The sequence below is a fragment of the Choloepus didactylus genome, chromosome 5, assembly GCF_015220235.1.
Source record: "Choloepus didactylus isolate mChoDid1 chromosome 5, mChoDid1.pri, whole genome shotgun sequence".
In the NCBI taxonomy this organism is placed as follows: Eukaryota; Metazoa; Chordata; class Mammalia; order Pilosa; family Megalonychidae; genus Choloepus; species Choloepus didactylus.
In genome coordinates this window covers 150676652-150689982 of record NC_051311.1, presented here as the reverse complement: position 1 = coordinate 150689982, position 13331 = coordinate 150676652, and the positions used below count along the sequence as shown (strand labels likewise).

Sequence of the window (13331 nt, the reverse complement as noted above, 5' to 3'; positions counted from 1 at the left end):
TAGAATGAAAGTAACAATTGCAATTTTTCAATAGATGGGATCAGGTATCTATAGAGATAATGCTCTATGCCATTTGAATAAAGTGCCTGAGGAATGTCCAAATTCTAACCAGAAAACAAGATGAACAGAAAATAATGGCCAATGTTACAGTCTAGCTAATTTCATTGTCCTCCATCAAAAGAAAAGAAAATTTAAAAATTACATGTTTTTTTTTTGTTTGTTTGTTTGTTTGTTTTTTTTTTTTTGTATAATCTAGAACATAGGAACACAATGAATAAGAATAAAGAGTGTTTTTCCAGCAATATCCGGAGGCGAGAGACACCATAACTGAGGAATGGAGAAGAAAAGACCATGGGGACAAAGGGGTTGCTCATAAACTCTCGCTACAGTTTGGATGATCATTCAAAGGGGATTCACTGAGAGTAGGCATAAGGCTTCTGGCCATGGGAAAGGAGATCTCAACCCTGGAAATGAAAAAGTCGGTATTGCGGTTTAAGGAGCAGTGTTGGGAATTTGTTTGATAGGAATCAACCTAAAAAATTTCAATCCATTCTGGGTTTCTGAAAACATTTAGTTTCTCGATCTGCAACACCAAGATCCATACCCTAAATCATAGTTCTGAAAGAAAATGCCCCTGGCCTGTGTGGTCCATGACCTTCTTTGGAGACCACATCTCCCTTGCCTGGCTTTCTTTCTCATTCTCATACTAACCACACGGCATTCTCATAATATTTTCCATATCTATCATTATCTCTCTGTTGATAATTACATGATGTACTTTTGTGAGTACATGATTAGACAACATGGAGTTAGGAACTAGAAACATTTGTTGTTACTGAGGCAATCAGACATTCGTTAGCTCTAAGGCACGACTCCATGGCCTCAGCATACATCCATTTGAGGGCTGAGGGTTCCTCTTTTATCCAAAAGAGTACGCATACCCATGTCTTGACCAGTTGTTTGGGGGTTCATCACTGCAAAATTAACAAAGGAAGGCATTAAGGAAAAAAAAATTTTCAAACCTGGGACTGATATCTTCCCCACTGTCGGATGCTTCATCTCCATAATGAGGCCGTTGTGTAATACCTTAAAATGTAAACAAAGAAAAATAATTTACAAAATAAAAGAAACTTCAATCTCAAGGTATACATAAAGCCACACTTCAGTCTATATTGATGAAAGATACTGCAAAACACATGTTCCAAATTTTCAGTTCAAAGTAAATACTTGAGATAATAATGTTAAATCTCATATTAAACCAAATAAAGCCAAAGGAGACTAGAAGACACAAGGACTAGCAAACTTCATTTCTATAAAGTCTTCCCACTCTTAAAAATAATATTTGCTCCTAAATGTAGGGTACAGTTTCCCCCCCTTTCATCTAGGTATGCACTCTAAATATTAAAACAGCCTTTTCCTGTGTCACCTCATGGCAGGACTTTGAAATGAAAAGGTCAACTGCAGAAGGGCAGGATGGGAGGGAGGAAGCAGGCACAGGACCAGAGGAGCCCACTGGCAATTTAAACAGTGGAAGACGTGGAGGGTCAGTCCAGCTCAACAGGTAAATCAGAGTATCCAGAAAGCCCAGTGACTGCTCGGAAGTAGATGGATTCAGGGCTGCTTGTAACGGGCAAGTGCGCAGAGCTTGTTAAACAGAGAACTCAGAGAAGGACCAGCTTAAAGGCCTGAGCAATTGATCCATACCAAGAATGTTTCAGCAATGTTTTTTAGCCCTTAAAATCTCATAGGGCTAAGTTTCAGAACTAGGACTACACTATACTGGAGTGGGGGGTAGGGTGAGGAGGGAAACAGCTGAGAAAAAGTCAGAGATCTCATCCTACAGGGATTGAAAATCTTACACAATAGGACAAAGATGGTATCCAATGTCCCATCAAGAACAGAAGGTAGAGACTTGGGCTCAGGGTTGAGACCCAAGGCCAGTTATGTGACTTGAAGATGATTCACTTGACTTGAAACAGAGCTACTTAAATCCCTGGCAAATAGAGACTAGAATTTTTACTGAGGGGTGGGCAGGAAAGCAAAGTCTGCCAGGGATCAAGTTCCTTCCAATTGTAGGTAGAGGTTGGGGTGATGGCAGGGAATCTGGTCCTAGAACATAAACATTGAATTACTGGTGGCAGAATGTTCTGTGATACACACATGAAAAATGCTATAAAGATAACCTGGGGTTAACCTGAGTAAATGGTCTCAAGAACCCAACATCTATTTTCAGATCTGTAGTAAGATAAATATGCACAACCCACAGATAAATTATGCTTCACCTGCACTACCTACCAAATGGAGAGCTTCTCTCTTCCTGTCCTGCAAGCACATCTAAAGGACAGAAGTAGTTCAGTAGCACAATAAACTAAGGAGTATAAATTCATGACAACACGCCAAAGCTTGGCAGTTGTAATGATTCTATAGCATTTTGAGCTTCGGGTAAAAGCGAGATTTATATACCCAAATTCCTATCACAATCTATTCACAGAGCAAAAGAGTATAGAAAGAAAGAAACTAATGTGTATTTTTTTTTCTCACTTGGACAACAGAGAAAGAGGTCAAATTTCTTGGATTTTATCCATTTCTAGTGAATGCTTTGGCCACATTATGGGGTAAACCATCAATAGGATGATCTCGTGGATGACTTTTTGAGGTTAGAACTATAATTCTTCTCTGGCTAAATACCCTGGCTTCCACTGTTTTCTTTGGGAATGGTTACCAATTTGGGGTGATGCTCTTTAAACAACCATGTCACCCTCCCTCCTTGAAGATGATGGCATACTGTGTGGAGGTCTTTTTTAGGGAATGCCTTGCCTCTCTTTTGGGATCCCCAGCTTTGCACCTTCGAGCTGGCCAGAAAAAATTCTTGCCGGGTTGGAATTGTGCTATAATTCAGTTCTGGTGTGGCTCGTTCTCCACACCCGCCCAGCACAGCCTCCTTCTATGTGGGGGTGGAGGCTAAATGCCAACGGGAGGTGCTAAATCTCAGTTATATTAAGGACAGGAACAAAAATACCGAGCTAAATTTCACTCGGAACAATTATCTGCACACTGAATCATTCTCTTCTCGTATCTTGGTTGCCCTCCTGACTACCTCTTTGTAATAGCACTGCAGTGCTACTCACAAAAGACAAAAGTGAGTGTTCTTAGCTAAATATAACCTAACTGATGGTGTTGAAATCAATTAACACTGAATTTTAATCACGTAGCAAACATTAAGTGTCAAACGTGAAAGGGTAGTTGGTAAAGGTCAAGGGACATTATGTCAAAGTTTTATGAAGTAAAAGCTAGCAGTTGATTGACATTTTTCACAGAAGCAGCTTAAGGGTACGCTCCCTTCACCCTTACTGCCATCGCTATCTATATATGATATTTCCATTAGGAAACTTTCTTACCTGACCTTTTAAAATTCCTTTGATTTGAAAATAGTCCATGTCTAAGCAGAAATACAAATTCTTCTTGTGTTTGGCAAAGGAAGTTATCTGCAGTTGCTCGTTTACTGTAGTTAAAAGTAAACGGGCTGGTCTGAGCCCTGGTCTTAAGAAAACATTTACTCCCCTGCTTGATTGCCACCCACCTTTTCATGCCAACTCTGAAGTGGATAAGATTCCATAGGCTTTCTTCGTGAATCAGGTCAGATTGTCAGATTATCCCAGAGAACAATTGGAGCTGTGGCAGTGCTGTCCCTGGATACCCTGCCTTAGGACTTGGAATCTTGGAAAACTCTCTAGCCTTTTTTGTGGGGCAAGTCCTGCTCTGCTTAGTAACATATTCGAGGATCTCAGAACCCAGGAAGTCTATTTGAATTTTAACATAAATCTCTCCCGTTGTACTTGAGGAGTACTGTCTCATCCTGACTTCATTGGAAATGGAGGAGCTGCCGCTTACCACCATTTGTGTAACATTTCTTTGGGAATGGTTATTAAATGTTCCCTTTTCCTTTTCTCATCCAGACATAACACCCCAATCTCCGTTACCTTAACACAGAAATTGAAATCAAACTGTTTAATTTTCTGGCCACTAACAATAGACTGGGGACCTGAATTTTGGGATCCTTCAACCACTGTTTTCCTCTAAGCAGAATTTCATGCCTTGAACCTTCAGTCTTGTCATTCAGGGCATTCTTTGTTGCATATTTAGTTATTTTAAAAGATGGCAAAGGACTTGCCTAGAACTTCATGTTGGTTTTTGTCCACTGGTGATGTCTTAGTGTTTTACTGTTTACTCCTTCCTTTATGTATTTTATCCTCCCTTGATCTTTTATAGTTTGGTAAACTCTTCTAAATTTCATTTATTCTCTTTGAAATTTCAAAAGCATATTCCTCACAATAATGGAATTGTAGATGGTGCACCAATCTCTCAAGCAAAATATCAGCAATACTTAAAAAAAGGTCTCGCTTTCTTCCTCAAGAGTTGTACAGAATGATAGCCTAATGGTAAAGTCAAATGGTAATGTATTAATGGTGAGAATGGGTAAAATGTATATCTTAAAGTGACATGGGAAATAAAAGTTTAAGTGAAAACAAGAACTTCTTTTTAAAATCTTATGGCAGGAGTGTCAGAAGACACAGCCTGTAATACTACACTAGCAAGACACACAAGGATTCAAAAAACAAAATCCATGCCCTCTATAAAGGCAGTGAAAAAGCCTTATAGGAAACAAGAGATCTGGGTCATGAGTGGAAGTAGCAAGTCATATCCAAATGAAGAGAGAATGAAATAGTGGAATTCACCTGTGTTGTCTTTACACATATCAAAAGCAATGTAATACCATCAACAATATTAGCATTGTTTTACAAAACAGTGTACAGTACATTGTATACAGTTATGTACAAAAGGGTGTTGACCCATCATTCAATATGAACAGGGATATGACCTAGTCGTTAATAAAGCAAGTGCTCATTCACAGACCTCTTACATGCCAGGCACAGTGAAAGGAGCTGGTGGTCAAAAGATGAATGAACTTGCATTCAGAGTGCTTACAATTAGAAGAGAGGGTAGGGAATCAGAAACCTGAGCCAATGTTTATAATACAGTATAAATTCCATAATAAAGAAGCAATGTACAGTTGAGGAGCAAGTAAATAACTTCACCTCTCTTGGGAGGAAGCTAAAGGCTGTAGGTCAAGCAAGTCAATAAAGACCACAGAAAAATAATATTGAAACTAAATGTTAAGACTAACAATAATTATGATAAATATAATAGCAGCTATTGCTCAGCAAAACTCCTTAAGGGCCAGGCATTGTGTTAGGAGCCCTCTCATTTAGTCCCCTCATAACCAGACTATAAGAAGGAGCTATTATTATCTACATTTCTACTGTGAAGGTTAGAGACATAGAGGTTAAGTATTTTCTCCAGGTTATACAATTAATAAATGGCTGACCTTGGATTATAATTTAGGTGTGTCTGACTTTAGTCTCCTAGACAAGTTCCTGGCAGATAGAGACTTAGTGGAAGAAAACGCAGACCCGGCTAATCTGATTTACCATTAAAATAACTAGTTGATGTGGCCAATTCTGTAAAGCAAATTAGTTAATTCAGGTAGGAAAAAAAGCAGCCAACCTCATTGCTTGGCACCACGTGCCCCAATTATAATAAACTGAACTGCCCTTGGAGATAGGCTGTGAAAACAGGCAGGGTTTGGCACCAGTCCAGCACCCGATCAGGTTTTTTATCAGGTAGACCCAGTGGGTGACCTTAAGTCCTTTGAGTCCTGTAAAAGGGGGAATAATATCTCTTTCTGAGTTTTTAAGAATTAAGTGAGATGATGCATGGGAAGCTCAGTGCAGGGCCTAGTACTCAAAATACAACACAACTGTTTTCATCACTATCATTTATGGGCTAGGTTCAAACTCGGGCTCCACCAAGTCCTAACTGTGTGGTTTTGGGCAAATTCACTCATGCAATAAACATGTGCTAAGTATATTAATGGTAATGATTATTAAGCAGTAAAAAGTAGCAGAAAACATATTAACATATAATATTGTTAAGTGCTGGGGTTAAACTGAGGCACAGCACAAGAAAGTTCCTTGTCCTCAAGAAACTCTTGTAAGGGAGTTAAATGGTGTCTCTCAGTCTGAAGGTTATTGTTACATAATCATATCTGCCTTGTTCTCTGCTGTATCTCCAGTGCCTTTAACATCATCTTGTACTATCTGGTGCATCCTCAGTATATATTTATTGGATTAATTAATTAAATTGAATTAATAGAATAAGCATTAGACAGTTTGGTCTGTTTCCTAGGCATTTTAACTCTTTCTGGTTTCATTATTTTATGGGGTGTGAAGGGGAATGGGGACAGATACTGTTTGTTTTCAGCTTTTAATATATTCCTAGCATTCTCAAGATACACAATGTTTTCCTGCCTTTTCCCCAATATATACACTTTTAGTAACTTAGTTATCATGTTCCAGAGTTGCCTTGCAACACCCCCAGTTTTCTAAAGCAGTTTCCAGCTGACCTGGAATCTGCCCTAGATATTGCACATATCTGAAGATATTCCAGAGGTCATGCTGAGAAGTTCTGCAAGGACTATGGCTGTTAACAGCTAAGAAAAGTTAAAAGGTTGACCTATGAACTCTACAGAAACAATGGGCACACGTATTATACAGGTAAAGTGAATCTACCAACCCTGAGGAAAATAGTCACAGCATTCTTCTTCATTAGGAAAACTCAGAAAACCATTTCCAAAACATGGGATATTTATGAAGCAAAAAAAAAGTTGGATTAATGTCATGTACCATATTTTCCATTTTATCAATTTCATTCATTCCTTTAGCATAATAGGAAAACACTTTTGAATTATATTTCAAAAGTTACATAACTACAGGCATAATTTACAAGTAATATTTTAAAAGCTAATTCAACTTTCTGAAAACTATGACCAGCCACACAAAATGCAAAAATAACAGCTGTTCACATGTAAAAAACTGACATATAAGCCCCCAATTTTACTTAAATAATAGAGATCAAATTTAAATGCTTACATTTTTAATTTTCCTCTTTGAGAACCATCGCTGTAACTAAACTTTATTCTGGGACTAACACACACGATATGACATTTCCCTCTTCTCTAATGTTTTTTAAAAAGAATATGAATATTAGTCAGACAAACAGGTATTATAACATATATGCATAGTTTAAAGAAATAATAAAATGATCACCTATGCACCCAACACCCAGCTTAAGAAATAGAAATAACCAAAATGTTTATAGCATATTTATTATATGCTCTTTTATCCTGCAAACTTCGGAACTCACTTAATAGTTCTAGGAATATTTTTCTACATTCCTTTGGATTTTCTATGCAGACAATCATGTCATCAGCAAATAGGAACAGTTTTATTTCTTCCTTTCCAAATGGTATGCCTTTCAATGCTTTTAATTTCTTTTTCTTGATTTATTGCAGTGGCTAGAATCAAGTAATTTGTTGAAGAAGAGTGATGAGAGTGGACATCCTTGCCTTGTTTCTGATCTTAGAAACTGATTCCTTCCCCATATAATCTCTCTCCTGAATTATATTAATTATATTAATCATTTCCATGCTTGTGCCACATGTGTGTGGATCTTTAATAATTTAGTGTTTTGCTTTTACCCATTTATAACATTTATATAAATGAAATCATTCTGCACATTTGCTTCTCTGACACTGTTTTTTAAATTCATCCATTTTGAAGCATTTGACCATAGGCCCGTTCATGGCCATTAATGTAAAATATGTCACTGTATAAATATACCAAAATCTCTTAATCCACTCTGCTCTTATGTTGAGCAATCCAGTAGTTTTACCATGACAAATAATGCTGCTATGAACCATATCTTCAAGCAACAATTTCTCTAGGATTTCTACGTAGAGGTAGAATTGCTAAGACATAGGATATATGTATCTTCAACTTGGTAGGTAATGGGAAATTATTTCCCTAAATGATTTACCAACCATTTCCAAGAGTACGGAGTACTATTTTCAGTTGCTTCACATCCTCAGCAAAATTTGATTTATCAGAGTTTTTAGGATTTGCCAATCTGATCACTGTGCAAGGGTATCTTATTTCATTCCTTTTATTACCAATGAGTTATACTATCACTTATTAATAGCCATGTACATTTCTGCTGCAATGAAATGCCTGTTTGAGTCATATTCATGTTTTTCTACTGGCTTAATTATCTTTATCTTATTGATTCATAAGGGTTCTTTACATATTCTGGATATGAATCTTACATTGAAACATGAATTAAAAATATAGTGACTTGATTTTTCATTAGCTTTATGGTGTTTTGATGAAATTCTTAATATCAGAATTCTCAATTTTTTTGAATATTTCCTTTATGTTCTGTCCCTACTCCTAGATCCTAAATATATCCTCCTAAATTTTCTTGTAAAAATTTTAAACTTTAGCCCATTCAAAATAAAAATTCACAGCAAGTTAGGAATTGAGGGAAATTGCCTCAGCTTGATAAAAAAGATCTAAAAAAAGCTAAAACTAACATCATGCTTAATGGTGAAAGATGGAGAGCATTCACTCTAAGATCAGAAACAAGGCAAGGATGTCCACTCCCATCACTCTTCTTCAACAAATTACTTTATTCTAGCCACTGCAATAAATCAAGAAAAAGAAATTAAAAGCATTGAAAGGCATACCATTTGGAAAGGAAGAAATAAAACTGTTCCTATTTGCTGATGACATGATTGTTTGCATAGAAAATCCAAAGGAATATAAAAAAATATTCCTAGAACTAATAAGTGAGTTCAGAAGTTTGCAGGATAAAAGAGCATATAATAAATATGATCTTATATTTATTAATATAAATATCAATCATATTTCTGCATACTAAAAATGAACATATGGAAACCAAAATTAAAACCACAATACCATTAACAATCCATCAAAAGAAAATGAAATAGGTATAAACTTAGCAAAACATGTACAGAGTAAGCATGCTAAAAATTACAAAATGCTGATGAAAGAAATCAAAGAAGACCAAAGTAAATGGAGAGACATACTGTGGTCATGGATTGGAAGACTCAACATAGTAAAGATGTCAATTCTCCCCAAATTTATCTATGGATTTAATGCAATTCCTATTAAAATCCCCACAAGAATTTTTGTAGACAAAGCCAAGCTTATTCTAAAATTCATATGGAAAAATGAAAGTCTTAGAATAACTAAAACAACTGGAAAAAAGAATAAAATGAGAAGAATCACTTTACCTAACATTAAGGCCTGCTATATAGCTACAATAATCAAGAGAGTATGAATTGGGCAGAGAGACTATAGATCAATGGAACAGAATAGAGAACCCAGAAATGGAAACATACAAATATGCCCAACTAATGTTTGGCATAATGGTTAGCAAAGGTGCAAATGCAATTCAGTGGAGGAAAGATAGCCCTTTAATAAATGGTGCTGGAACAATTGGGGGAAAAAAAATGGAACTCAACCTAAATCTCACATGTTATACAAAAATTAACTCAAAATGGATCAGGGACTTAAATATAAAGTGTAAGCTATATAACTTTTAAGAAGAAACATAGGAAAAATCTCTGGGATCTAGAACCAGGCAAAGAATTCTTAGACTTTATACCAGGATCACAATTTATAAGGAAAAATTGATAAATTGGACCTCACCAAAATTAAGAATTTTGCTCTGTGAAAGATCAGTTAAGAGGAAGAAAACATTTGCCAAACCACATATCCAACAACAGATTAGCATGTAGATTATATAAAGAACTCTCACAACTTAGGTCAAAAAACAACAATCCAACTAGAAAATGAGCAGAAGAGATGAATAGCTTAAAAAAAAAGTGACAACATCAAATGGTGGCAAAACGATGGAGAAACTGGATCACTGATACATGCCTGATGGGGATGTAAATTGGTACAGCCACCCTGGAAAATATTTTGGCACTTTCTTAAATAACTAAACATGAAACTACTATATGATCGAGCAATTGTACTCTTCAGCATATACCCCAGATAAATGAAAAGTTATGTTCCTGCAAAAACCTGCAAGTGAATGTTCATTGTAACTTCATTTGTAATAGCCACAAATAGGAAACAACACAAATGACCTTCGATGGGTAGATCATGAAGCAAACTGTGGTACATCCAGACCATGGAATACTACTCAGCAATAAAAAGGGAACAACTACTGATGCACGCAACGACTTGGATGAATATTGAGCAAAGTAAAGTTAATTCTAAAGGTTATATACTGCATTATTCCATTCACATAGCATTCTTGAAATGACAAAATCATAAGAATGGAGAACAGATTAGTGATTGCCGGAGGTTAGAGAAGGGATGCGGGTTAAAGAGAGGGAGTTGGGTATGGTGTTAAAGGGCAACAGGAGAGAATTTCCTGGTTATGGAAATGTCCTGTATCTTGTCCTTATCAATGTCAATATCCTTTTTATGATACTGTACTAGAGTTTTTCAAGATGATACCATTGGGGAAACTGAGTAAAGAGTGCATGGGATACCTCCCTATTATTGATTGCAACTGTATGTGAATCTACAATTAAGAAATATTCTGATGTGAGAGGGAATTCGATTTCATTTTTCTTTCCTTAGAACAATTTTTTTTCTTAGTGAAATAGACCATTTTTAATTGTGGTAACATATATAACATAAATTTGCCATTTTAACCATTTTTACGTGTACAATCTAGTGGCATGCATTACTTTTACAATGTTGTGCTACCATCACCATCTTCCATTACTAAAACTTTTTCATCACTCACAACATCCCTTGATCAATAACTCTCCTTTTCCCCTGTCCCTAGTATTCTCTAGTATACTTTTTTAAATTCAATTTTATTGAGATATATTCACATACCATACAATCATCCAAAGTGTACAATCATTCACAGTACCATCATATAATTGTGCATTCATCACCCCAATCATTTTTTGAACATTTTCCCTGTATCAGAAAAAGTGAAAATAAGAATAAAAAAATAAAAGTAAAAAAAAAAAAAAAACACCCAAATCATCCCCCCCAACCCTATTTTTCATTTAGTTTTTTGTCCCATTTTCCTACTCATCCATCCACACACGGGATAAAGGGAGTGTGATCCACAAGGCTTTCACAATCACACTGTCACCTCTTATAAGCTACATTGCTATACAATCATCTTCAAGAGTCAAGGCTACTGGATTGCAGTTTGATAGTTTCAGGTATTTACTTCTAGCTATTCCACTGCATTAAAACCTAAAAAGGGTTATTTAAATATTGCATAAGAATGCCCACCAGAGTGACCTCTGCTCAATTTGGAATCTGTCAGACGCTGAAACTTTATTTCATTTCATTTCTCATCCCTCTTTTGGTCAAGAAGATGTTCTTAATCCCATGATGTTGGGTCAAGATTTATCCCTGGGAATCATATCTGGGGTTGCCAGGGAGATTTACATCCCTGGGTTTCAGATCCCACGTGGGGGGGAGGGCAGTGAGTTCACCTGCCGAATTGGCTTAGCTAGAGAGAGAGGGCCACATCCAGTACTCAGGGGGAGACTTAGGCACAATTATAAGCAGGTTTAGCCTCTCCTTTGCAGTAACGAGCTTAATAAGGGCAAGTCCCGTGATAAAGGGCTCGGCCCATCAAACGGCCAGTCCTCAATGTTTGTGAGAACATAAGCAACAATCCAGGTGAAGAAGTCCAACAACCGCTGCATTTTCCCCCAGCTCCTCGGGGGGAGGGGGTTGGGGTGGGTGGGTTGCATATATATTTTTATTCTCTGTCCAAATTACTTTGGGATGTGTTGCTATTTCACACTAACCTATGCAAACCTACCAGGTCTCACTTCCTATTAAAAGTTCCATGTAATTAGGGTGTTTGAACAAACTGTATGAGTTAAATTATTTAGGAAATATAGATCTTGCACCAACTAAACATCTCTTCCCTTGGTCTCAGATGGAATTTGAAGTTTTAAAGCACAGTCAGTATTGTCCTTTACCCTTTGGCCTGATTTGCCCTAATCCTAACCACATCTGCTTCATTCATATCTCTAGTTCAAGTCTGGACTCTTTTTCAGCTTTTTTCAACAGTTGCTATATATGCTAATACAAACATTCATATCTGCTGAATCCTCAGAACAATATTTGAGAAGTCCCTCCTTTCCCCATGAATCTGCAATACCAGCAGTGCTGTATATCATTTCTATACCTGTGTGGGATGGTTTCTGGTCTCTTTGTTCTATTCTACGGGCCTATTTGTCTACCCCTTTGCCAATACCACACTGACTAAATCACTGTTGTTTTATAATAAGTATTGGTATTTCATTTGGCAAAATCCACTCCTGCCTTGTACTTTGTCTTCAGGGGTCCTTGGCCTTTTACTTTTCTCTATAAATTTTAAAGGCAGCTTGTCAAATTCCATGGAAATGCTGATGGGCAGAATTAATATCCTTTCAATATTGTGTTCCTTCCTATTAAATGTTTATTTTAATAATATCCATTTTTAAATCATTTTTGCATTTTTCTACAAAGTTTTATTACTTTTATCATAAAAGCTTTGTACATTTTTCATTAGATTTGTTCCTAAGTCCTCTACATTTCAGCTGCTAAGGTTAAACGGATCTTTTTCTTTTTATAAAACTTTCTGTTTATTGCTGGCATATAGAAATGCAATTAACTTTTAAATTTTGATCTTATGTCTGGCCACTCTTACTAACTTAACTCTTAGATTCTGTTGTTTTTCTACAATTAGTATATCATCTCTGAATAATTATAGATTTGTTTTCCTTTCCAATTCTTATCCTTTTTGTTTTGTTTCCTGATATTCCTTTGCTGGCTAGGACCACTATACATTGATAAGTAGAAGTGTTAATAGAGACCCTTTTTATCTTGTTTCTAATTTTAAATAAAATATACTTAATGTTTCATCATTGAATATGTTTGTTCCAAGGTTTTTTAGACATACTTGATCAGGTTAAGAAATATATGGCACTTTTACCATAGATGTTAACTTTTATCAAATACCTTTTATCCATCTATTGAGAGGGTCATATAATTTTCCTCCACTAATTTGTTAACATGAGGAATTAAATTTTCTAATTCATGTCTTTCATATGCCATTTTTTTTTTCATTTTTAGAGAAGTTGTGGGTTATCAGAACAATCATGCATAATATACAGGATTCACAAATACCATCCTATTATTAACACCTTGCATTGGTGTGGAACATTTGTTAACAATTGACAAACTCATTTCTGAGTTCTGTTTGCTGATGTTTGCTTAAAATTTTATTGCATATATTTTCATAAGTGAAATTTGCCTGTGATTTTCCTTTCTTGTGTTGCCCTTGTTTGATTTTAATATCGAGTAACTTTA

At 36.1% G+C, this 13331-nt stretch overlaps 1 protein-coding gene across 7 annotated transcripts in view; it reads right to left on the bottom strand.

The window, feature by feature from the left end:
* The window catches only part of SUGCT (succinyl-CoA:glutarate-CoA transferase), a 769056-nt gene that overhangs the window by 101671 nt on the left and 654054 nt on the right, over nucleotides 1-13331 (bottom strand). For all 7 annotated transcript variants that reach the window (XM_037837131.1, XM_037837129.1, XM_037837134.1 and 4 more), the window contains one exon: nucleotides 1023-1086. In XM_037837131.1, the coding sequence (XP_037693059.1) occupies nucleotides 1023-1086 (64 nt within the window). The remainder of the gene's footprint in view (nucleotides 1-1022; nucleotides 1087-13331) is intronic.